The 24,533-nt window shown below is 45.7% G+C and overlaps 1 protein-coding gene across 5 annotated transcripts in view; it reads left to right on the plus strand.

Annotated features, from left to right (window-relative positions):
• Nucleotides 1–24,533, plus strand: part of LOC138468321 (exportin-5-like) — a 2,334,215-nt gene that overhangs the window by 148,845 nt on the left and 2,160,837 nt on the right. For all 5 annotated transcript variants that reach the window (XM_069608827.1, XM_069608826.1, XM_069608825.1 and 2 more), the window contains exon 6: nt 21,804–21,830. In XM_069608827.1, the coding sequence (XP_069464928.1) occupies nt 21,804–21,830 (27 nt within the window). The remainder of the gene's footprint in view (nt 1–21,803; nt 21,831–24,533) is intronic.

The following is a 24,533-nucleotide window of genomic DNA, read 5'->3' on the forward strand; positions in this document are numbered from 1 at the left end:
GCAAGCAGCTACTAGACCCAGTAATATATGGGCCAGATACAAACAATATCTGACTGATAAGGCTGAAGACGAAGACATGTAATGATATGCACTGACACCCGAAAACAATGTACAAGTTGTGTAAATGATATATACTGTATGTGCAATGTAACCGTGTGCAACAATAAATGGAGTTTAAAAAAAGTATGAAAGCATGTTGGTGACTGGGAAAGCACCCCACAAATTGAATGATCTGAAAGTCACGTTGTGGCAGAGGCAAGAAGCTGCCAAGGATAAAAAGAACTGCGACTGGACATTTGACAGTTTCGAAGAGGGAGTCTGTGTTGGCAGAGAAGTCCAATGAGAAAGTGAAAATGACGATCTGCCCAGGGTTATCGGTTGCGTAACACATAGCGGGTGGACCGTGTGGTCCAACAACTGCGCCTGGACAGAGTAACCCTACTTGAAGTGAACCAAGGAAAGTTAAGTTACTGAAGCTGTTGTGCCTATCAAGTATTGAAGTGATTCAAGAAAAGAACAAGCTAATTGAACCGTTGCAAAGCCTGAAAGGTTGCAAAGTTGGTTTGGAACACTTATTGCAAGAACTGCCTGTGTTGAACTTGAGCAAAGGAACCCTGACCCTCTTTGGAACTGTGAAATTGTGCAAGGGAACACTGACATCTTTTGTGTGGAACTGTTTTGAACTTGGGGAAGGGGCTAAAATACAAGCCATGAGTTGGAAGAAACTCAGAACCTTATTTGGAACATGATTTCTTTTGGTGCTGACATATGGTTTAGCCTTAGTTGTAAGGGCAGGTACAAGTTTTGGACAGACATTTAAGTTGACCTTACTATCCTTGGCTTCTTTAGGTAGTGGAAATCCCACCTAAGCAAGTAAAGTTTTTTTTTTTTTTTTTATTTGAAAATTCAATCCGTTATCTGTCTTGCTTCATGATGCCTTCACAGTATATAAAATAAAAATCTATTTTACTAGAGCTACTAGTGTAAGAGCTTCTCTGGGCCTACATATTTACTGAGTTAATTGTACTTACCTACAACTTACATCTCCCTCCTAAAATGTGCCTGCCTGGTCTGCCATACTACCAAACCTTTGAGTAGTACAGACTTGTTTGTTTTTCATTTCTAATGCGTGCCAGACCCGGGGGTATCAGGGCGCAACAGTTAGAGAAAATGCAAGGCTTAGGTTACAACATAACAGGAAATGGGCAGCAGTGAGCATATATACAGGTTGAAAACAGGAGGGCACATTACAGGAGATGGACAGGAATGAAACATATGTGCAGGTAAAATCAAAAGATAGACATTTGCATAGCAGATGACTGCTAAGGAGTGTTCATACGGCAGACATGCCTAAAGGTCAGTAGATTTGAGCAGGTATTGTAATTCCGTCTGAAATTCAGGTAAGGTTAATCTTCTCTGAGAGGGTGTGGCAGGGAGTTCCAGAGTTGGGCAGCTTTCACGGGAAAGCTGCTACCACCTGCCATAGCAAGTTTCAATCTGGGAATAGTGAGGCAGTTGGCGTTACCTAGTCTCGTCGGTCTGGTGGAGGTTCTATGGAATTTATCAGTGAGATAGCTGGGGGCGGCATTGTTTAGAGCTTTGTTGGGCGAGTGAAGTGGTTTTTAGAAGGATTTTATTATGGGTCGAAAGCCAATTGTTTTGGCGCCTGGTCACTGATATATGTGCCGCTCTTATGGCATTGTTTTGGAGGATGTGTATCCTCTGGATAATAGATTTATTGGGGCCGATGTAGAGGGCGTTGCAATAATCAAGCCTGGAGAGTATTAGGGCTCTTACCAGGATCATACAGTTGTTCAACAAAAAGGGTTTGCCAGACCTAATGAGCTTTCAAGTGTAGGCGGTGGCAGAGGCCATTGATTTCACTTGTTTGTCCAAGGAGAGGGTGGAATCCAGGTAGAAGCCAATGGTCTTTACCTTGTTAGCCACCTTGATGGTGTTCCTGTCAATAATAAAGGATGAGTACTCCTGGCCTAGTTTCTTATGGTTGGAGTGGGTGCCCAGGATGATGAGCTCAGTCTTGTCGTCATTCAGGCATAGACCATGGGTGGCCATCCATGCCTAGATGATGAGATGCACTCTATTCACCAACACCAAATCCTTGTTGTAATTCCCGGAAAGTGGGAGGAGAATCGGAGTATCATCTGCGCAGTTAGTGTAGGCGATACCCAGAAGGTCTAGATCTTCGAACAGGGACTTGGTAAATATATTACATAAAGTGGGGGAGACACACGAGCCCTGGGGGACACTGCAGCAGCCAACCCCATTCCTATAACGTGCAGAGGGGGAGAAGACACTCCTGTTTCTATTACTCAAGAATGATTCTATCCAGGTGATGGCCTCTGTGGAGAAATGGGCCGAAGAGTCCAGGTGACCACATAGGACGCTGTGGTCCACAAAGTCGAATGCGGCCGAGAGGCCAAGCAGTAGGAGAGCTGTTTTGCGTTTGTCTCTTAGTTAATCAACTTGAGTTTTCAAGTCTGAGGGCAGTTTCCTAACCATGTGGAGGTTTTAAGCCTCATTGTCTTGCTCCTAAGAGTTTATGGTGTTCCAGATATTTTTGGATCTGAGTATATGCAACCTTATCAAGTATTTTGAGCAGAAAGGGTACCATCATAATAGGACGGTAATTGTTGGGGATTAATGGATCCAAGGTTTGCTTCTTTAACAAAGGGAGTACCCATGATTGCTTCAGGTTGGTGGCAATGGTGCCAGATGAGAATGAGAAAGAGGCGTTGATAAGTTTAGATATAAAGGGGGCAAGGTCTCTTGCAGCATCTTTTATAATATGTGCTGGGCATAGGTCACCCTGGCAGTTGGAAGGCTTGAGTGAGAGAATGACTTTTTCTACCTCTTATGGATGTTTTAGGGAAGTGGAATCTGGCGTGTCTGTCGGAAGGGTTTTTACTAGGGGAAGGTCCAAATTGTTTGGTTGGGATAGCGAGTTCAGGGAGGCTTTTTTGTTGGCTATTTTGTTTTGGAGGGTGGTCTCTTTGTTAGAGAGTGCCTGTTGAATGTCTAAGCACCATGTTATATTTTTTGATGCAGATATCGGGTGTGGGGATAGGAGACTCCAATTCCTTGATTATGGTAAATCATTCTTTCATATTGGAATTATCGTTAGATATCCGTTCATTGTAGGAGTTGCATTTAGCTATACAGATTTCCTTCTTATATTGGGCAGAGATTTTAGTTAGTTTGGACTTGTTATCTTCTGAGGGGAGTCGTCTCCAGGTGGTTTCACAGTTACTCTTTAGGAGTCGTAGGTCCCTTTAGCTTAGGGGTGAACCACTTGTTTAGGTGAGATTTGGGCTTGCTAGATCTGAGTTTTCAGTGGAGCAATTTTGTCAAGTACAGATAGCATGATTTTATTGTACTCATTAACCAATGTGCCTGGATCCAGGTTGTCGGCCAGTGAGCTGAGGGTCGGGAGAATGGCAGGGATCACTGTATCCACAGTAATGTTCTTTTTGTTTTTTGTTAAACAAGGGGGTGGGGGGGGTGATAGAAGTAGGGGCCTGTATACCAAGGGATAGCTTTATGAAATCTTTTCCTAGGTGGACTTTAGAAAAAACCCCTAACAATGTACAGTTGCTGTATTTTTCCAGTGAAATTGAGACCACCCACCGGCCATCCTCTTACACTCCAGCTCTAGCCCCCAACTGACACATTTACAACACTCGTAGGCCAATGCCCCACATTCTCCTCAGCTGGCAATCACTCCATGCACCAGCATTCCATCAGCATTCATAGATGGTCAACGGGACAGGGCAACATTCATGCTACATATCCTCTTCCTTCCTAAAAACACACAAACATTCAGTCCAATCATTGCATTTTCCTTTCACCAACATAAAATGGACAAGGTCCAATACTTCCGCAGCACGCTATGCATAGGTCTTACTGAACAGGGTAGCAAAAATGGGGAACCGCAGGTTGTCGGCCTCCTAGACTAAGGATGCACTCCTATTTGTGAGTGTAGATCCCAGACCTGTCAATCCAGACCGCCCATGTTAAAACCATTCTCACTTTCTGGCAAGTGGTGTTACATAGCCTCCAGTGCCGTAAAGTGTCTTGTAGATCAGCACCTTGCTCTATTCCTTAAACACAACGCAAACAACCTCCCCCACAAGGATAGCCGTGATAAACTAATGAAACTGCTCCTTGTGTCTCTATAATACAAAGGACCAAGTCCCATCCAACTGTACTGTCAAACTGGATTTTCACTCCACGCATGGAACACCCACTCCACAACATAAAACCTCCAACTGTTCATGTACTGTATCTTAATACATAAATACAATACCTGCCACCTGTTACTCGCACTTTACAACTGTATACATATATAAACAAACAACCGCCACCGCACACGTTTGACGGTGGGATGGCCCCAATATGCGGTACCCATTTCTAACATTTTCAACTTAAATATCCTAAACTGAATTCTGATGGTGCCAACGATAATATCTTATGCTTTAGTCTTTTTTATTTTTTTATTTTTTAGCTGCTGCTTTTATCGTCCGGACTGGTCACCTATTCGCCTATTTCTTAAAAGTTCAATCTTCCTGACGCGTGTACCATAAGCCTATATTTTTAATACTTTCTAAAACTTAACACAATGACTGTCCTTTACACTACTGCTCGAACTTACATACTTTAGTGCATGCTGTGAGGGGTCAGAAATGTGAGGCGGACTGCTTTGTGAAAGTTTTTCAAAACCTGCCACTTTATTAGATATGAAAGGTTGGAGAAACGCCTCACTAGCCCTATCCAATGAGGAGTTCCCTGCCTAAAATACACTAATAGAAAACACTCCCAACAAAGTTTCTGTCCCTCACACTTATACAATAAATCAATAAGGAAATATATGGCAGTTTAACTACAACAAAATTACATTACAATCCACACCACAATAGCTGCTGCTTCCGATAGCCTGGGAAAACTTCCTTCAACAGATTCAAATAGGCTTTTCTTTAGCTGTTCAAAAAGGATGAGGAAATCCTGTATCATAACGGAAAGGATCGCTTCAGTTCTCTATTAATCCAACTTGACAACCCAAAGTTCCAAAGAGGATTCAAAAAAGTTCAACAAAGCTTTTCTCTTTCCACTTGTAGCCAATTGATTTTGTCATCGCCAATGTCTAATTCAATAAAGATCTTGAAATAGTTTCTTGTCATCAACAAAGAATATTTCAGAACTTCATTAGTTTTCAAAACAAATCTGTCAGGATATTTTGGTACCACTTAATTTCAGTACTACTCCACCAAAACACTTTGGTGATTCTTCAACTACTTCTCATAAGTTTTACCCCACCACTGTACTTCATTAACTTCCATCTAATTTACTCCTGGCCTGTATACTCGCCTGCCAGCGAAGACTAACTATACCCTCTGTTTGGGTATACTCCCCTGCCCAAACAGAACTAATTGGTACAAAGTTCTATGACCTGGTTTAGTCCCTTGCCAGGCCGAACTACCAGTTCTAATTACTTCTGTGGTAAGGGTCAAATTCAAACGTCTTAACAATGCCTTCTGCTTCACACAATTAGAATTGAGAATGTCTTCAAGGAGAACAAGAATCCCACTGGTGGTATTTACTACACCAAAGTGTTTGCCCCTCGCAAGACAGGCAGTGCTTCCTTCCTCCTGAACCTCCTTGTATCAGAAGGGAAGCCGTCCTGCCAATTTTGTTCCACCTTTGTATTATTACCAAATGCAGATAACTTTCTTTCACTCTTCTTTGGCAATGTGGGTTTGAAACCTTCTCTACACCTGGGCAATATTTTTCACACACACTATTAGCCTCAGTTATTTCATTTTGGCTTGGGCAACTCTGTTTATGAAGGGCCTGCTTGTTGAACCATTTTTGGCTTTGGCAATGATGCACCTCTGGAGATATTGCCCCCTTTGTTTTTATGATAACCCACTATGCAACAGTCTTCTCCTTCAGATGGAATCTTGGCAGTCTCTTTATGCCAACTACTTTGGTTTCCATCACCTTGGTATGCGTCACGATCAGTTTGTTTTTATATCATTCCGTAATTCAAAAGGAAAACTGGCTTCAAGCAACAGGCAGTCGCAGAGCGCTTTGCGGTCACAATAGAATCGTGAACTCACTGGGTTTGGCGTGCGCATCAGTTTACTTCGCTGCTTCCAGCTCATCTGCTTTAGTGCTTCTATGTGGTCTGGCCACCTCTTCTGCATGGTGTCCCGCGCTGGCTTCTTTCAGAGCCCTCGCAGCTCCCCCAGCGGTCCGGTGCTCGCCTGCCACAGCTGAGCATTTTGCCGTGAGGAAAGTTACACAAAGGTACGCTTTCCGCTGCGTGACTTCTGCAGCTGACATCTCAAGCCCATACGACCATCTCAGGACCGGCATCAACTTCTCTCGCCACTCTGGTCCCAGTATCCTAGCTCTTCGCAATATCGTCCTCTGCTTCTTGGACGCTTCAAAATGCCTCCAAACACTACTATCACTGCCCTCCTGCTGCTGCTTCAGCTGCCTCACCTTCCTCCCGCTTAGTCTAATGGCCTGGACCTGAGGGTGCCTTTTTTTTGCCTCTCAGCCATCCTCTGGTGTGGGTCATTAACCTTAAAAGGCTGTACTCTGCAGCCCCCTTCTTTGTGTTCTTTTTCAATTTTGTTCCCCACCAAGTTCCTTTTTCTGCATAAGCACATTCTTCAAAGGAGCATCACCAGGATACAAAAATATGTTTGGTTTTACAGAGGATTGATGTTTTTTCCAGTTTCAGATTGATCGTTTTTAAAGACCTCTGCAAGCTTTTCCTGAGACTCCAATGATTTCCTATTTCTAGGAGTTATAATTTTTGTAAGAGCTTTTCTCACTCTTGATACGTGACTGGTTATAATTGTCATCACTCACGTTCTTATAATTTAACTTTAGGGAGTATCTCTTCTCTTTGTCAATATGCCATTACATGTACTGTCATTAATGATATTCCCTTCCTGGAGGTAGACGAGTACTGCGTCTCATCCCGTTAAGTTCTTCTGTGTCCCTGGGGCCCTTCTGCTACCAGGTGATCCTCCCGGCTAACACTGCCCCCAGAGTCGGGATCAGAAAGTGACTTTGGGTATGGTGTTCGTGAGGACTCCAAAGGAGTCATCATTATGCCATATAAACTTCTACACTCGAGCACACCTTCTAAAGGTCCGAGTCCTAGACCCTAGATGTATGTATTCTCTCAAACCAAGCTATTCCTAAACTCTTTATTTAATAAACCTGTAGTGTAACTCCATGCGTGTATTCCCCAAAAACAATGGAGTGCGCTGTACTGTCTATTCTATAACTTTTATTTCCTCAATTGTAACCTTCTTTTAACGCCATAACATGTTACTTGCATTTACCGTTCATCTCACAAAACAGCTTTTATAATGCGCCTGAATGAAAGGTATTCTAGGCGTGACAAGACTGGGTGGGGGATAGGAAGGAAGGAAGGAAGGAAGCCAAGGGGCAACTGGACATGTGGGGCCCAAGTTCAGAGGGTGGCCAGGTGACCAGTGCATGGACCAGACGGGTCATCCGCATGGGAGAGGAAGAGGAAGGTCTCAAGTTGCTTTCGGAACTGGAGGTGGTTCTGCTCAAGTTTGAGAGAGGCAGGGAGGCTGTTCCAGAGGGAGGCCCCAGCCGAAGAAAGATCTGCCCCCAACTGGGTGCTTGCGTGCACAAGCAAGTTCACAGATAAGTTCTGCTTTGCCGCTGTGGAGAACTGATTGCTCTTACTTGGATCTGCGAACTGTTAGCTGCATAAACAGCGGACTGTTCTCAGCAGACTATTGTGCTTACTACAGCTATTTTGATCGACATATCTGCTAATCCCGCCCAGGAAACGGCGTGTTTGTTTCCTACAAAGTGGGCTTACATGCGCACAGCACTCGCGCACAAGCAAGTTTACGGATAAGTTCTGCTTTGCTGCTTCGCCGCGACATAGCGGCTGAGGCTCTCCCTTTTTAGAGAGGTTTATAAACAGCGGTGAGCGGTGGCTGGGCCCTTTCAGGTTTGTTGTCGGCGCTGTTTCAACAGTCCTTAGGACCAAGGGTAACGTTTGTTTGGGAACGTTTTTAGTAGAACTTGCCTGATTTATTGTTCATCGTGTTTGTCCCTTACTCCTTAAAAACAAACATGCCTGATAATATTGCCACACTACGAGCAACATGCACCATCCCCCAAATGTTCAATTCTCAGCTTCCATCCTTTACCCGGTCACCAAGGTTCCAAGGCATTCCCTCTTCTGACCTGCATACCCTTGCAGTATCTCAGAAATCTAATGTTGAGCTAAAGGTGCACAACCCAACACACAATGTTGTAAGTGGGAGTCCTGCTGTGCCATTCACTCAATCAGTACTTTTGGCACAAGTGACTCCCTGTGTGCCTCTAGTGGGCACCTATATGGAACATATCTTCTCAGATGAAACTATTCTAGCTTCTTTAAAAACGAGAAATGTTAAAAGAAAGTTCAGTGATAAGACTTTAGCCAGCATATCCCCAATCTCACCGATGGCGGGTGATCACTCTAGTATATCAATATACGGGAGTCAGTGTGAATCTTATATCCATTCGAAGTGAACACTGTATTCCAGTTGAAGATATATCTCGCGACTCCTTTTCAACACCTGCAAATTCTGCAATTGCATCTTTTGCTCTCCCTACTCCAAGAGCCCTGAAATTGCCTTTGTGTTCCACATTCCACAACTCCTAATATGACAGAACTTGCCCTTACTACCGTTAACACCTCAGTTTTGGGTTTACATAAATTGTTTGAAGTGATGCATGAAAAACTAAACGAACAAGCTTTGCAACTGGAGGAGCTTGTGTTGTGGACACAGCATCAATCCCAGCTTTCGAAGGTGAATGCTCCCTTTTCCTCCAGTCAACCACATGACCTGGACGATTCAATTATTTGTGGCAATTTGTCTGTACAAACACTCAATTCTCTTGGCGCAATGCCAAGATACTGATGTTTCACATCCTGATATTTCTGGAGTAAGCAAGCAACTACCACAGTTCCCTAATGTTGTTCGAGCAATTGTGGAGGATTTGAACACTCGTGGGTCGTTGGCGAGTCTTCCTAATGACAATTGTGAGGAGTTACCTCTCAAGGAAGGCGAGACTGATGCCCCTGCTCCCACCACAGAGCATGTTCTAGGGGCAAAAGACGCTTTAGACAAAAGCCCCAAAGACAATTGTCCATCATGAAACAAAAAAAACAAGAATAAGCCAGCGCGTAGAGGGGTCAAAAGCACCCTTAATGCTTATTTTAAAGCAATTGGAGGCTCTATCCCCATGGCTCAGAAAAAGTGCTTGGGTTCCAGTTTGCACCAGTATACATGCTGATGCAAACTGATCTACAAAAGATACACTGCCTCCTATTGACCTTATAAAGTTGATTTCCCTAAAACATTGTACACCAATGCAAAATTCAAATCTAGCATATTTACCATTGGATACACTTGTAGAGTCCCTCGCCCAAACAGACTGACCTACATGTACCCACAAACACAGCAAAGCGTGAAAAAACTGTTTGAAGTAAACATATATAACATTTGTCTTCCTTACCCTCAAAAGAACAGAACAAAGTGTCCATAGATAAATTGAAACAAGCAGTAGAAGCTTACCTGCTAGAAAGGCTCTCCGGCCCTACTGATCATAATAGGACTATGGCATCACAGGTTCAAACGGCAGACAGCACCCACCCTTTGGTGGAAGGTCAATCCGCAAGATCTGTACATCAAACACCTGAGGCCCCAATGATTATGGAAAGACCTTAATACTTCCAACATACTGAACTAGGACAGACTAGAAAGAACAGTTTTTCCAATGAACAACCTTTTAGACCATCTCGGCTCCCGTCACAGGTGTCAAAAACCCCTCTTTACATTCATCCTAAAATGTAGATTAGCTCCATATCCAACATATGACCTTAACGGAAGCAGTGCTTTAAACATTTTTAGAGATGTTGAGCTACAGGATGTTACTTCAAGGGACATTGAGCATATTGAGTTTATTTCTGACTCTTCAAGCTCCATTGTCAGATTGTGGATCCCATTGGGGGTGGTGGCAAACAGTTTGCCAGACGAAAATGTCTTTGTTTGAGATGGGTTTCCTGCTGGCGCAGGATCCGTAATATAATCCAAAGCAGCACAAGGAACCAATTTCTAAACCCAATATATATCGGAGCTTTCAGATCCCTAATACAGCCAGTGTAAAAACACAAGGATCAGCTGGAGGAATTGACCACCAACCACAAAATCTAAATGCCCTAAAAAATAGTCAACTGAAATACGAGAGGGCATACACATTTGTAAGTCTCCATTAAGAATTAGCCATCCATCTTTCACATATTACCCTTAGAAGAAACATGGTTAATTACGCCCCCAATATGGCATGGTTACGATGTCGTACTTCTACCCGCATTACTCACTAGTGGTAGACCTTCCTCGGGACGACTCCTTGCTACTAACCGCCAAATGGCCTTATCCATCACACCACAGGCGTCAGAAAATATTTATCTCCAACTGGTCAAAGTTACTATTGCAGCAGTCTTTGGCTGTTGTGTGTGTTTGTGTGTGTGTGTGTGTGTATATATATCTATATATATATATATAACTACATTATTAGAGCTGATCAACATCTCAGCCTCTACTTCTCATACCATCATCATGGGAGACCTGAATTTAGACTGTTGTAACCCAAAGTGTAAGTCCCAAGAAGGTGATAACTGGCAAATTTTCATGAAGGAAAGGAATTTTGTAATTGTTAAGGGTGACATACCAGCACAAACAACATGGTATCGCAATAACAGTGAGTACCATTGATTATATTTATATCGACCATAGTCTGTTTAGACAGACACAACAGCTAGTTCTCCAGCATGGGGTCTGGCATGGATTCACATGCTCATGAATATTCCCCGTCAGGCTGGGAATCCTGGGTAAAGAAAAAACCAGTATCCGTTTCGTTTCTGATCTGTCTTTCGTAGTAACAACCAATCACTGGTCTCTGCGTCATACTGACCACAGCCAATGACTGCCCTCTACCTAAGCACCGCCTCTGGCAGCCATCTTCAGATTTTTACCGCACGTTCATGTGTTGGGATCCTCGTGCTATTGCTCTCGAGCGTTAGTGCTATTTTTTCACGTTTTTTTTCTCAAAACTTCGTTTTTTCAGGTCAAAAGAGCCTCAAGCTCCACCGACTCTCCATCCGATCAACGGGGACCCGTGTCGGATTCGTCTGCGCCTCTCAAGGGTGAAGATTTCGTCGAGCTACGTTTTGGAGGACTCCAGAAGCTTCTCAGGCCCGGACATGGCCCAGGAGAAGGGAAGCTCTACGCCCGGAAAGCTGTTCAGGGTCTGCCCTGGATGCCAGCTGCAGAACGTCTTTAAGGAGGACGAACACTCCTTTTGTCTCTACTGCTTACATGAGGACAAGACGCACGTGGAGAAGGACTGCGTTTTGCGGCAATATGTCGGAGCGGACCATGAAGGACCTGCCACCTCGGAGGGGGTCCTCTTTTGTGTCCATCGATAGGACCCCCGTGAAATCCCCGGCGGGGAAGAAAAAGGGGGGGCAGGGCGTTGTCGTAGATTCGGCTTCAGAGGAAGAGCTGATCGAGGTCTTAAGCCACGGCCTTGGCGTGGATGAAGACCGGACCGTCGGGATGGATCCCGACGCAGGTGACGACGACGGCGTCGAGGGTGATCGCCCGTCGGATTCCCCTCTGCCAGCGCCGCAAGACAACTCGGCGGCCATTTTGTTGGCTACACAGTCCTTATGCTCAGAGATAAGGACGAGACTACCATTGCCGACGGAGGAACCTCTCCCGTCGGGGGATCCTGAACCGGGACCTTCTGGTGTTCCCCCGCCCAAGAAAAGAAAGATTCACCCTCCACCTCCTTTTCAGCCGTCGCAACCCGTCCAGCCCTCCTCCCCGTCCACCCGAGGGGATGATACTGGGACTGACACGGCAGCGACGGGTACGGACGACGAGGTATACGACGAGGATCTCCCGTCGTCACCTCCCACCAAGGCTTCTCCGCCCGACGAGATTGGATCATTCCACTCCATGATCGCCAGGGCATCCGAGCTTTTCCAACTCTGCCCTGAGGAGAAGAAAAAGGAAGGATTCCTTTATCAACGGCGCGAGGCCAAGAGGAAGACGGTCCTCGCGGTGCCTCTACTGGACGACATTTGGGTTGAGGGCCTCGCCCTCCTCAAGAACCCTTCCACGACGCCAGCTAGAAGAGACCGGTACGAGAAGAAGTACCGGGTCCCGGACGCGGCCCCCCTGTGCCTCCGGGCGCAGCCTACCCCGGACTCCGTCGTCTCCGCGGCGGCCAGGAAGAAAGCGGGGGGGGTGCGGCCTCCCTCCACATCGACTTCCCCACCGGACGGCGAGGGAAAGAAAGTGGACGCTATGGGACGTAGGGTCATCTCGTCTGCAGCGACGACGATTAAAGCGGCCAACGCCTTGGCTATCGTGGCCCGCTACGACAGGGAGCTATGGTACAAACTGGCTCCCCTGCTGGACTTCCTACCGGACGACAAGAGGGCGGATGCCCTGGAGATCCTACAGGAAGGTGAGGTGGCGTCGGACCACGCCATCACTATTGCGACGGACATCGCCGACACTGGGTTTCGCCAGTTGGGCAACGGCGTGTGCCTTAGGCGGTGTGGATGACTCAAGGCTACGGACTTCCGTCAAGACGTACAGACCAGAGTCCTGGACATGCCGTTCGATGGGAACAACCTGTTTGGGAAAACAGTGGACGATTCCCTTCAGGCCATTAAAGCGGACACTGAGACGGCCCGGGCCCTTGGGGTTCTACAGCAACGACTGACGCCCTTTCGGAGCAGCGGAGGCAAGGGCGCCTCCAAAGGTTCCGGCGACGGTTTCTCTACCTACCGTCAAGCGGCCCGCTCGTCGTCTCAGGAGGCCTACAGAGGACGAGGCAAGTCTGGCGGACCCCGCCGTCGTCGCCAAGGAGGTCAAGGCGGCAAAGCCTCGTCGAAACAGGATTGAACCGGCCGTGGGGTCGGGCCCCCACCGAAGCACCCCGGTGGGAGGCCGGCTGGCGAACTTCGTCAGCGTGTGGGAGTCCATCTCCACCGACCGGTGGGTGCTGGACGCCTTAGCCCGGGGCCACGCGCTCGAGTTTCAAAGAAGGTGCCCGCGCATCCCCCCCCGTGGCCAGGAAAGAGCTTCACGTCCCTCAGCTTCTCCTGGAGGTAAAGGCGTTGCTCAGGAAGGGCGCCATCAAACTCGTCCCAAAGAGGCTTCGGGACTCCGGAGTTTACTCGAGATACTCGAGATACTTCCTCGTGAAGAAGAAGACGGGAGGATGGCGCCCCATCCTAGACCTGCGATGTCTGAACAAGTTCATCAAGGCGCAGAAGTTCCGGATGGTCACCCTCCAGCACGTCCTGGGTCAGCTGGAGGAAGGAGACTTCCTGTAGTCGTTGGATTTGGAGGATGCCTACTTCCATATTCCCATCCTAAAGGGGCACCGAAAATTCCTCAGGTTTGTGGTCCAAGGGCGTCACTACCAGTTCAAAGCCCTCCCCTTCGGACTACGGTCGGCACCCAGGGTATTTACCAAGTGCCTTGCACCGGTGGCGGCGCAGCTGCGCCGCGAGGGGATCCACGTCTACCCCTATCTGGACGACTGGCTCATCCGAGCCAAGACGAGGGAGCTCGCCGTGGAGCCCACGGCAAGGACCGTCCAACTTCTCACGGACCTGGGATTCTCCGTGAACTACGCCAAGTCCCACCTGGTACCTGCGCAAAACGCACTGTTTCTGGGAGCGAAGTGGATCGCCTCTTCCGACGGTGGGGCACACCCCAGATCGACCTGTTCGCGACGGCGACGAACTCCAAGTGCCGGAGGTTCGCCAGCAGGTTTCCCCAGGCGAGGAGCATGGGCGATGCTTTCTCGTTCCCCTGGGAGGGCCTGTTCCTCTACACGTTCCCTCCTTTGCCACTGCTAATCCGGCTCGTCCACCAGCTCAAGAGGTCACGGTGCAGGATGATCCTCGTCGCACCTGCGTGGCCGAGGCAGATATGGTTCCCAGACCTTCTGGACTTATCAGCGTCCCCGCCAATCAGGCTGCCGGTGGATGCGGATCTACTCTCCAGGGAAGGAGGCGCCATCCTCCACCACGACCCGAAATCGCTGAACTTGCAGGCCTGGCTCCTGCAGCGCTAGAGTTTGGAGGATACGACATACCGGCCGACTGCAGAGAGGTTCTTGCAAAGGCCAGGGCGTCCTCGACTCTTAAATGCTACGGACACAAATGGAAGAGGTTCTCTGTCTGGTGCCATGCACAGAAGATTAACCCTCTACGGATTACGGCTCCCCAGGTACTGCCGTACCTGCTGACGCTGGCCAAAGCTGGACTGGCACACGCGTCCAAGATTCATCTTGCTGCGATCTCCCGATACACCAGGACCACGGGCCGGACGTCCTTGTGGTCTCATCGTCTGGTGAAAGAGTTCATGAAGGGACTGTTCAGATCGTTCCTGCCGGTGAAGGCTCCGGCCCCGGCGTGGGAGCTCAACGTGGTGCTGACCAAGCTCATGGGACCTCCGTTCGAGCCTCTGCACTCGGCCCCGTTGAAGTTTCTGTCGTGGAAAACAGCGTTTCTTGTGGCCATCACCTCCGCACGACGGGTGGGAGAGATCCAGGCCCTTTCCTGCAAGGCCCCGTACTTGACTTTTCACGACACGAGGGTAGTGCTCAGGACGCACCCCTCCTTCATGCCCAAGGTACCGTCGGACTTTCATCTCAACGAACCCTTGGTGTTGCCTGTGTTCTTCCCGTCGTCTTCGTCGCCGGCTGAGAGGACTTTGCACTCGCTGGATGTGGCTAGAGCGCTGAAGTTCTACGTGGACCGCACGAAGTGTTTTCGGAAGACGTCACAACTCTTTGTGAATTTTGGACCTGTCAATCAGGGGAAGGCTCTCTCGAAGGCTTCCATTTCCAGATGGCTCTCCGGCTGTATCATGTACTGTCATCGGTTGGCAAACCGACCGCTGCCTGGCCGTCCGAGAGCCCATTCCACCAGAGCGATCGCAGCCACCACGGCGTTCCTTTCTGGTGTGCCCCTGCTGGACATATGCAGGGCTGCTACGTGGAGGTCGACGCACACCTTCACGAAATTCTACTGCGTCGATCGGGATTCCAGGGAGGAGTCCAGGGTCGGCCAAGCAGTGCTGCGCAACCTGTTCGCCTGAGGTGAGCCTGGTGAGGAGGTAAGGTGCTTAATGTTGGGTTTGATGTAATGCTTAATGTTGAGCCTTTGCCACCTCCCGTGGTTGTGCATGTGTGTACTGCTATGTATTCTTTATTCATGAGCATGTGAATCCATGCCAGACCCCATGCTGGAGAAGGAACAAGTTACTTACCTATAACTGTTGTTCTCCAGCATGGGTCTGGCATGGATTCACATGCGAACCCTCCCGCCTACCCCTCTGCGGCTCTTCACTTGGTCATACTGCCACTTCACGTGCTTCCAAATCTGAAGATTGCTGCCAGAGGCGGTGCTTAGGTAGAGGGCAGTCATTCGCTGTGGTCAGTATGACGCAGAGACCAGTGATTGGTTGTTACTACGAAAGACTGATCAGAAACTAAACTGATACTGGTTTTTTCTTTACCGAGGATTCCCAGCCTGACGACAGGGAATATTCATGAGCATGTGAATCCATGCTGGAGAACAACAGTTACAGGTAAGTAACTTGTTCCTTGTCATTGCTCAACCTTGCAGTGCCCACAAGCTGCTAGCCCTCTCCATTGTATGGAAGTTATCAAAACCAAGAGATACAACAATAAATAGTGGTTTTGGGGTTAACAGCGCAAGGACAAAATTGAAATGGTCTGATGCTAGAGTTTTGGAGTTTGAGCTTCTGATAATGTGCAACTTGATCAACGTTGGTGTACAATATACTGAGATCCTTGCACCATTTGTCCATCCCAAGTAAAATGCATACAAATCAGTCATGCATATGATCGGGCTATTAAAGCTAAAAAGACAGAATTTAGACAAACAAAACGCATTATCCCTGCATCAGATAGTAATAAACGATGGCTATTATTAAAATCTGCTAAAACACAATATAAAAATTGTTTAGTCACAAATCGATAATGTTTCAAAGAGATAGTGAAGCAATGGCGAAGGAAATGACTGACAAGAATTCTGCTCAAATGTGGCATCCTCTTGGAAATCATGCGAGTAACAGAAGCGGATACACAGGTAAATGCAGTAAAATGAACAGCAGTGGGTTGCATATTATTCTAATCTTTATCTCGACACCGAATTTGACTTTATGAAATATCTGCAAACGCGAGCCAGTAGGTGGCATCTAAACTTTACCATACCCGACATCCAAGAAATCATCAAAGCTAGCTCCTCAAGGGCAGCAGGCCTGGATGGCATCTCGAACGCCATGTTGAAAGCTAACTGTGTCGAATGGGCTTGCATCTTATACCACATTTTCCAGGCAGTTGTCACTACCCGCTCCATTCCTAAATCATGGAAATCATCAGTCATTATTCTAATCCAGAAGGAGGACAAAAATATGGCGCAGAACTATCGCCCAATTGATCTTTTAGACTCCCCTGGAAAGATCATCTCAAATTGTATTAAATGACTTTAATAAATGGACATTGGCAAATTCCTTGCGAGATCCTCATCAAACTGGGTTTGTTGTGCGAATGGGCACACAGATCATTTTAATAACGCCAAGCGCTATGAAAGCACAATGCTGAGATACTAACCAAGCATTATTTTTAGCTTTTATTGATTTGCACTCTGCATTTGATTCCATCTCACCGGTGCTACTATTTGATAAGTTGAAATGTGATTGGTGTCCACCTACACTGTTTGAAATCATTCTCGCCTTCTACTCTGACACCTCAATTTTTGTCAGTCTTTCTTTGGATGGGGTTCTATCAGCCGCCATACCCACAGCTCGTGGGTTAAAACAAGTTTGCCTGTTAGCATCCTCAATTTTTAACTACTTTATCCACGACACAAAACATTTTCAAAACGTGATCTCTGATTCCCCTAAAATTAATAACCAGCAAGTTAAGTCTGATGTATGCAGACAACATGGTTTTTCTCTCAAAAACCCAAATTGGCCTGCAGAATCTCCTGTCAACACTTAATAATCGTGTCCAATGAACTAATGGTAAATACAAATAAAACCCAAATAGTTTTGTACTCGCCTAAAAGAAATGGACGTAATACATTTCTTTGTTATATAAGTCAGACAAAATAAACGGTCTCACAGTACACATATCTGGGTATGATATTTGAATTGATAAATCAACCAAAAGCACACTTGGACAAGGTGGAGAAGAAAGTAGACAGGATAATTATGCATAGATACAGGAAATTTTCAATTAAACCAGCCTGGTCTTACTGGAACTAGAAGGTAGTTCCAGGACTGTTGTACGGTCTAGAAACCTTGCCTGTAAATGCCAATTTTATATTCGACAAATGGGAAGGTAAATTTTGGAAAAAGATTTTAGTCCTACCGTTCTCTTCCTGGTTCCTGGATTCGATATGAGCTGGGCCTAGTTTCTCTGCAAGCCTTATATAATTGGCGTCTGTGTTCTTTATTCAGGAAATGTTTAATATCCACTGGACATGACATCATCCTAAGGGAGCTAAATACATATGTTTGCTACCAGACATAAGTTAATTTTGCTGTGGCTTAAGTCTGTGTATACTGTTTTGTCCAATGCAGATGTGTCAATTGACACACTAATTACCAATCCAGACCAGGCAAAAGCCCAAATATATACCACTGATTGGATTAAAATGTGCGAACTGTGCTTGTTATGTGGATGGGGATTTAGAGCGTTTTCCTCCAAAAATAAATGCGCTGTCTGCCAACGTATCTTGTTAGAGCTCCCTCAGTAAAATATCGCTCAGCAATCCTACGATTGCGTTTTAATGCTTGGCCTACTAGAGCACTGCTAATGAAACGCAGGTTAATTTCAAAGCAAGTTAATTACTGTTGTTTTTGTGGTTCTATGACAATGTCATAAACTTTGCAACATTTAATAACACAATGTCCGGCTCTGGCAGCTGCAAGAACTATCCATTTTACAAGACATTGATATTTGGGTAATTTGGAATCAGAACAATGCTGGTCAGTGATATTGAACAATTCTTATTTGCCAATACAAATAGCAACAGTTAATTTTTTGGAAAGTTTGCACTTGGACACCGAATGTGATAATCCATAACTTTCGAAATAAGGCTCACTATCTCCATTCTTAGAGTTTAGTGAATATATTTCTAACTGACAAAGTGGTGAAATAGGTTGTCTCTGATCTGCTCTGATTGTGTTTCATGATTTGTTACTGTACCTAAATGTATTGGTGTATGATTTGTTGTGTTTTAATGCTATTTTTGTGTTTTGCCTAGTAATGGTTATGGATTCAGAATTAATGTTTTTAATTTTTGAATATATTGTGAAGTTTAGTAATGTACATTGAACTTGCAATGTTTGTTTTGTAGTATTTTTGAATCCTTGTTGTAAACAAAAACATTTGAAAGGTTGATTTGATTCAACCAATTCAATTTTAAAAAAAGAGTTGGAGGTGGATGAGCGTAGTGCTCAAGAAGGGAGATGTTTAGGAAGAGAGAGTTGGAGATAGTGCAGTCCCAGGCCCCAGAAAGCCTTGTGGACAATGCAGAGGGTCTTTAACTTGATCCTTGCCGCGACTGGGAGCCAGTGAAGAGATTTCAGTGCTGGAAAGATGCGATCCCTGGGCTTGAGGGGCTAGGACAAGTCTTGCAGTCCTGTTCTGGATAAGTTGTAGAGGCAGGAATATTTAGGGGGCTGTTGCAGTATTAGTCCAGCCTAGAGAGGACCAGAATTCTAGAGACAGTGAGCTTCTAGGGAAAAGTGGGGAAAGGCAAAATACCTCTGAGGAGGTACAGCTGATAGATTGACTTCTTAGACGTCTGAGATGTGAGGAAAGGGATAGTGTTGAAGATGACACCAAGGTCCTAAGCCTCACAGGTAGTAGGAAGAGGGCCCACGCCTAGAGTGGGCGGCCAGAGAGGGGAAAGGAGGGAGCTGGTGTTCCAATGAGGATCAGCATTTTACTTGTCACTAGCACATATTAATATCTTTAAAATTCCTAACCTACTCGAACAAAGGGTATAATTTCTTCTACCATGCTCCTGCCCCTGTGGTGTCCCGTTTGTTAAATGCTGGTGTAGCCAATATCAGCATTTCAACAATAAATGTAATCCATAAACATGTCAAAAACTTGTGGTGGATGTTCAAGAAAACATTAATTTTACATTAACAGCCTCCTCGGCCCTTGTTGGCCTTCTTACTACAAGACACTTTTGTTTTCTCTCATTTCTCATAACTCACCCCAGCATATAGATTTCAAATTTGTAGTTTCTTGCGCGTTAAGGGAACTGAAAGGGAGCTGTCCCCTCTTTATTTCCATGCATTATCCTCAGCCCGTAGAAATGTTATAAAATAACAAATGATGGACGTGCACTATGTTCTAGTGCCGTTCTCATTTAGGGAAAGATGTTGGACATGCACCGTCAGCTTGGTGATGTGATCTGTCAAGTCTAGGCGCTGGGCTGAGCTCGCCAGCATCACCTTCCGCTGTCCATCCACGGACCTCTCCTAGCTATGTGCCTCCCTACATACCAACTGCGCCACCGTAGACACACACAGCCCACAGAGTATCTACCAATCGTGGCCTCCCACAGCTGCTCCTCACAACCGCACACGTCCAGTATCGACTGCACCGCATTACCCAGACTCAGGCGAGTTGCCACACTTCTATTGCATTCTAAGTGAATTCTTTCTCTTTCAGCTGACTTGTGTGTGCAAGTTCCAGGTGACTACACAATGTTTGGTTGTTATCACAACCCCTCCGTCCACCCACCCCCCCAACCCGAGCTCTCCTTACTTGATATCTTTTCTGTTTCTTATAGTCCTTGCATGTTTTTCTCTCATCGCTGTTAAGATGAATTTCTAGAGTCTGGCCTGGTGGACCCATTTTAGGAGGCCACCCGAGTTATAATGGACAGGGGACCTCTGAGTTTAGCCAAACCTAAATCCAGGTACGCATGGAGAGTCATCCAGGCTTAGTCTCGGGTTTTTTTCGTATTTTTTATTTTGAAATTTATTCATGGCCATCCTCTCCCTTATTTCTCCTATTTATTTATTTTTGTAATATCCTGTTTCATTGGCTACTTCATCATTCTTTTCTTCTGGGCAATTCTCTAATCCTAATGTTTTTGGCACAATAAGCTGCATGAGTGCTTGGCTTCCTGCGACCTGAATCTTTTCACGTTGAAGACCCGCCTATTTGTTCACCTTTTTCCTCAGCCAGATGAATAAGGGAATGTCCAGCTCGTCTGAAGACCCCCTTACGTCATCTTCAACAAATAAAGCTGTTCTTTGGTTATTTCTAAGTTTCATTTCAACCATGAAATCCTACTTTATCTTTCACCCTATGCTTCACTCAGCAGAGCAGACTTGCACAGCCAATGGCTTAGTTTTATCCAAGTAAAACTTTGAAGCTTCAGGAAGTTTTACTTGGGTAGAACTGTGCATTTCAGAAAGGCTACCCATATTTTCTTAGCATGGTGGGCTTTCTCCAGGAAACAAATTTGCGAAGCCTTCAATTTCCAGATGAATAGTCTCTTCCATCTGCAGAGTTTACAAAGTATCCACTTTTTCTGTTTTGGATCTGTGCAGTCTGGGCTAACAACCAGTTGTGAAAGAGAAGAGCTGGATATCAGAGTACAGAACAGTTACCTTCATATTGGTTCCAATACTTTTTGTCCTCACCTTCCCTCCTTTGCAGTGCACATGGAACTGGAAAGTGACAGTTGGAGAAGCGCGGCTAGCGGTGGGTCCTGTACATGGAGGGATGACTGTGCCACAGCTCTTAAAGTGTTGCTATTATAGAGCCTGTGGGTCCGTCTTTCCTAACCATGAGTATAGTTTTTTTTTTTTTTTTTTTTTAAACAAGGTGTTAGTTTCCTCGATTGCAAATCTATTTTGCCCTGTGGTCGTTCATTTTTTTTTTCTTTTATATATGTTGTGCAATTGGGGAAATGGGTATGGTGGGTGGCAGGGTGAGGTGGTGGGTTAATGGGGATTTGGGAGGCCCACACCCTATTTAAGTCTTGACAAATTACTGCAGGGAAAATGCATGTGTCACGTGCAAACAAAGTGACCTTGTTTATACATCCTTTTGTGAAGGAGGGAGAACGGGCACTAGTACTACTGAAATCGCCATCAAGCTAACTTTCCAATTTTTGACCTCCATGGGCCGCTCCGTCAGCGGAATACAAACTAAAATGGGATGGATGGTATGAACAAATGGCGACCTTGTCTTTTCCCACTTAACACTTCGTGTAAAAGGGGTGTTTGGTAATAACCATGATCTTGCTTAGATCAGGGTGGCAATCTGGGGGCTTGAACACAAGCCTCAGGAGTTTCCTCGTTCTATACAATATAATGCTGTGATTGCAACATCAATATTAGACTCTGGAATAAAGGTTAGCTATTTAATCTGCACAATACACCAGTTAACTGCTGGTGGGCATGCACAGAAGCAAATGAGAAATTAGACCTTTATTTCTAGAAACGGATCCATTCAGAAATGGCTAGTTGTGAGGTTTGAACCGCCTATGTTTGCATTTTTGTAAACACTCATGTTTTGCTTTTATGAATGACATTTTTAAGCTTCTCAATCTGTACAATTTTCTTTCCCAGAAAAACGATCCAATGCACGAGATGAAGGTAAGCATTGCATGTTTGGATGTCGGTTTGTTTTTACATTTTTATAATGGAATCAGGAATTGTATGGGAAATTATGAATATGATGCTTATTTAACTGTAGGCTATAAAAGGTCCTGTTAAATGAAACTTACCTGAATGTATTACGTTTGCATGCATATATATTTTACCTTTGTAGATTACCCACAAGATTACCCACAAGGTCAGGAGCTCGTGTTTGGAACTTGCAATAGTCGAAAGTTGGGACTGTGTTTCCCTGAATAGTGCATGTGTGTTTTTGTGGGGTCAAGTCAAATGACTGTCATGAGCTGCACAAGTAGGAATGCCAAGAGGCTGACATGAGGATAAGATTCTTTATAACTTTTATTTACACAAAATATAAAGCATATTCGGATCGCTTTTTGAAGCCCAGCATGACCAAAGAAAAGGGTCTTTTGTTCTGCTGTACTCTTCTACTCTCAAGGTCATAAATGAGCAAATAGACGGTAGTCCGCAGGACTCCCAACATACTTAATTCAGGACGTCCCTCTGTCATTGTCATCTGCTCTTTATCCCGATTCACCTGCCAGCCCCTCCTCAGATTCCTCGACCACATAGTCATAGTGATTCTCTCCACTCACATCCCTATAACACCTTTTTCAACTAATCCACCGGCTTCTATCTCATTCTGACACTAAAGATTTCTCTACTTATGCTAACCCTTTAGGGGAAAATTTGTTATGTAACACTTTTGATGACGCTGATCTCAAGTCTATCTTAAAGGTTCTATTTCAGCTCTTAAACCACAACTAAGTCACTCAGGCCCCATTTGTAATTTTAGTAAAACCACGCTTGACAAGCAGGTAGATCTAGATTTGTTCGATCAACTAGCTGAGTTCAGTCAACCGCAGAAAGACGTCAAGAATTCTTGAGCGCATTGATAAAACTACTGGAGCAACATACTTCTGTAATTGTCATTCAAGAGGATCAGTCCTCAATACAAGAAGCAAACTTTCTGATTTCCCCATCACGGGTATTAGATGATTTACGTCCGCGGCCTAATTACTCCATATTCTACAAGCGCAGGAATCCCAGTGTAATGAATCAAGATTAAGACTGGGACACAGATATTGTAATGGTGGTTATAAAATATTATTAAAGTAAAAGGTTGGAGAAAGAAGCCTCTTGCCCTACCAGAATGAGGGGGTTCCCTGCCTCAACGAAACTTAAGGATGTCTGTGTTAGAATGTCCAAAAATGGAGTTCTCAGTCCTGTGTCCAAAATGCTATTCTGACCCTTACAAGCTAAACCTATGACAAAATGCAAAGGGAAACAGTCTCAACTGGGCCATATGTAGTCTTCTTTAATGTTCCGTAATATAAAGTTCCAAAAGGTGCACAAATTAAGAAATGATTGAAGTTCCCAAGATTTCACAGCTCTCAGAACGATGGGAGAAGGTCTTCCCTTCCGTCACGTTTTCAGCTTTCTTCAGTTCTCTACCACCGTTCTTTTCCTTGGCAAAAGACCACTTTCCAATGAAGGGGGGCTGCAATCCCCTTCCCCTAGCATCACACACTCGAGGGTTCTTTTTCTGCCCCTTGAATTGCTCCACATTTGCAGAGTTCTTTACAATGCACAGCTCTTCAGTTCATTTCCACCTGCAGGGAGGTGGCGGGGGATGGGGAATGTGGTATGGTACCTGTGATGAATCCGGTGGAGTCATCACTGATCTCCCAGTGGGTAACCTCATGTTGCCTGGGGACGGCAGCTGCAACCTGATTCTGACCCTGAGGGTGGCAATATGAGGGCAGATCACATGGGAGGAGACAGCCTCCAGGGAGATGTCATGACTCCATTGGGTCAGAGATGGTATCCGCCATTTTCCCGTGAGAATAACCTCCCCATGTCTGGAACTCTCGTGGCTTATTGCCATGTTTCCTTGCTTTTTTCCCATGAAGAACGGGGAAACCCCTTCAGTCAAGCCTGTTGGCCAACTTTGACAATCTGGTGGAATAACCTTTTTTCAGTTCCACTCATCAGTCCGTAAGAAATGACTTGCCAGCAAAATCTTTTGACTTGTGGAATCTGGATGAGCATTTTGAAATCATTTACAGTGGTCTTCTGTTCCCAGAATTCATGAAATACTGAAACGAAGAAGAGTAAGAATTGAGAAATCTGGAACAAGAGATTCTGCAAACCTAGTAAGTGCTCTAGTGTTTCTCGGCAGACAACTGCGACTGGGAAATGTATGCAAGGCGAAAAGAGAATGGAGGTCAGCTGCTGTGGCGCCTCGCTGTGCAGAGGGTCATGAAGCCAGGACCGGCGTGGTGGAGCCAGGCGGCGCACCACTGCAGAAAGAAGTAACGTCTGAGCCAAGTGACGCTATAAGGCTGCCAGGAGCCTGGGCATTTGCAGAAAGTGAAAAGCAGTATTGCGCTTACCGGTGCCAAGAGAACAGTGGGCAGGTTGTTTGGTAGCCTCGGAGGTCCGACAAGCGAAGGAAAGCAGACTGTGAGAGAAGCGGAAGGGAATCCTTTACTGGCGGACAGCGAGAGAAGAAACCAACGCTGATAGAAACGGGCGCGTCCTCCTGAGAGCAACGGGGACACTGGGGCATATCAGTGAACACACCAAGGATGAATAATGAAAGTTCCTTATTTGATATCAAAGAGGTTTGGCTGGCATTTTGGTGGGCGGGACAAAGACTGATCTGCGAATGGATATTCC

This window comes from Ambystoma mexicanum, chromosome 4q (genome assembly GCF_040938575.1).
Source record: "Ambystoma mexicanum isolate Mex_15411 chromosome 4q, UKY_AmexF1_1, whole genome shotgun sequence".
Taxonomy (NCBI): domain Eukaryota; kingdom Metazoa; phylum Chordata; class Amphibia; order Caudata; family Ambystomatidae; genus Ambystoma; species Ambystoma mexicanum.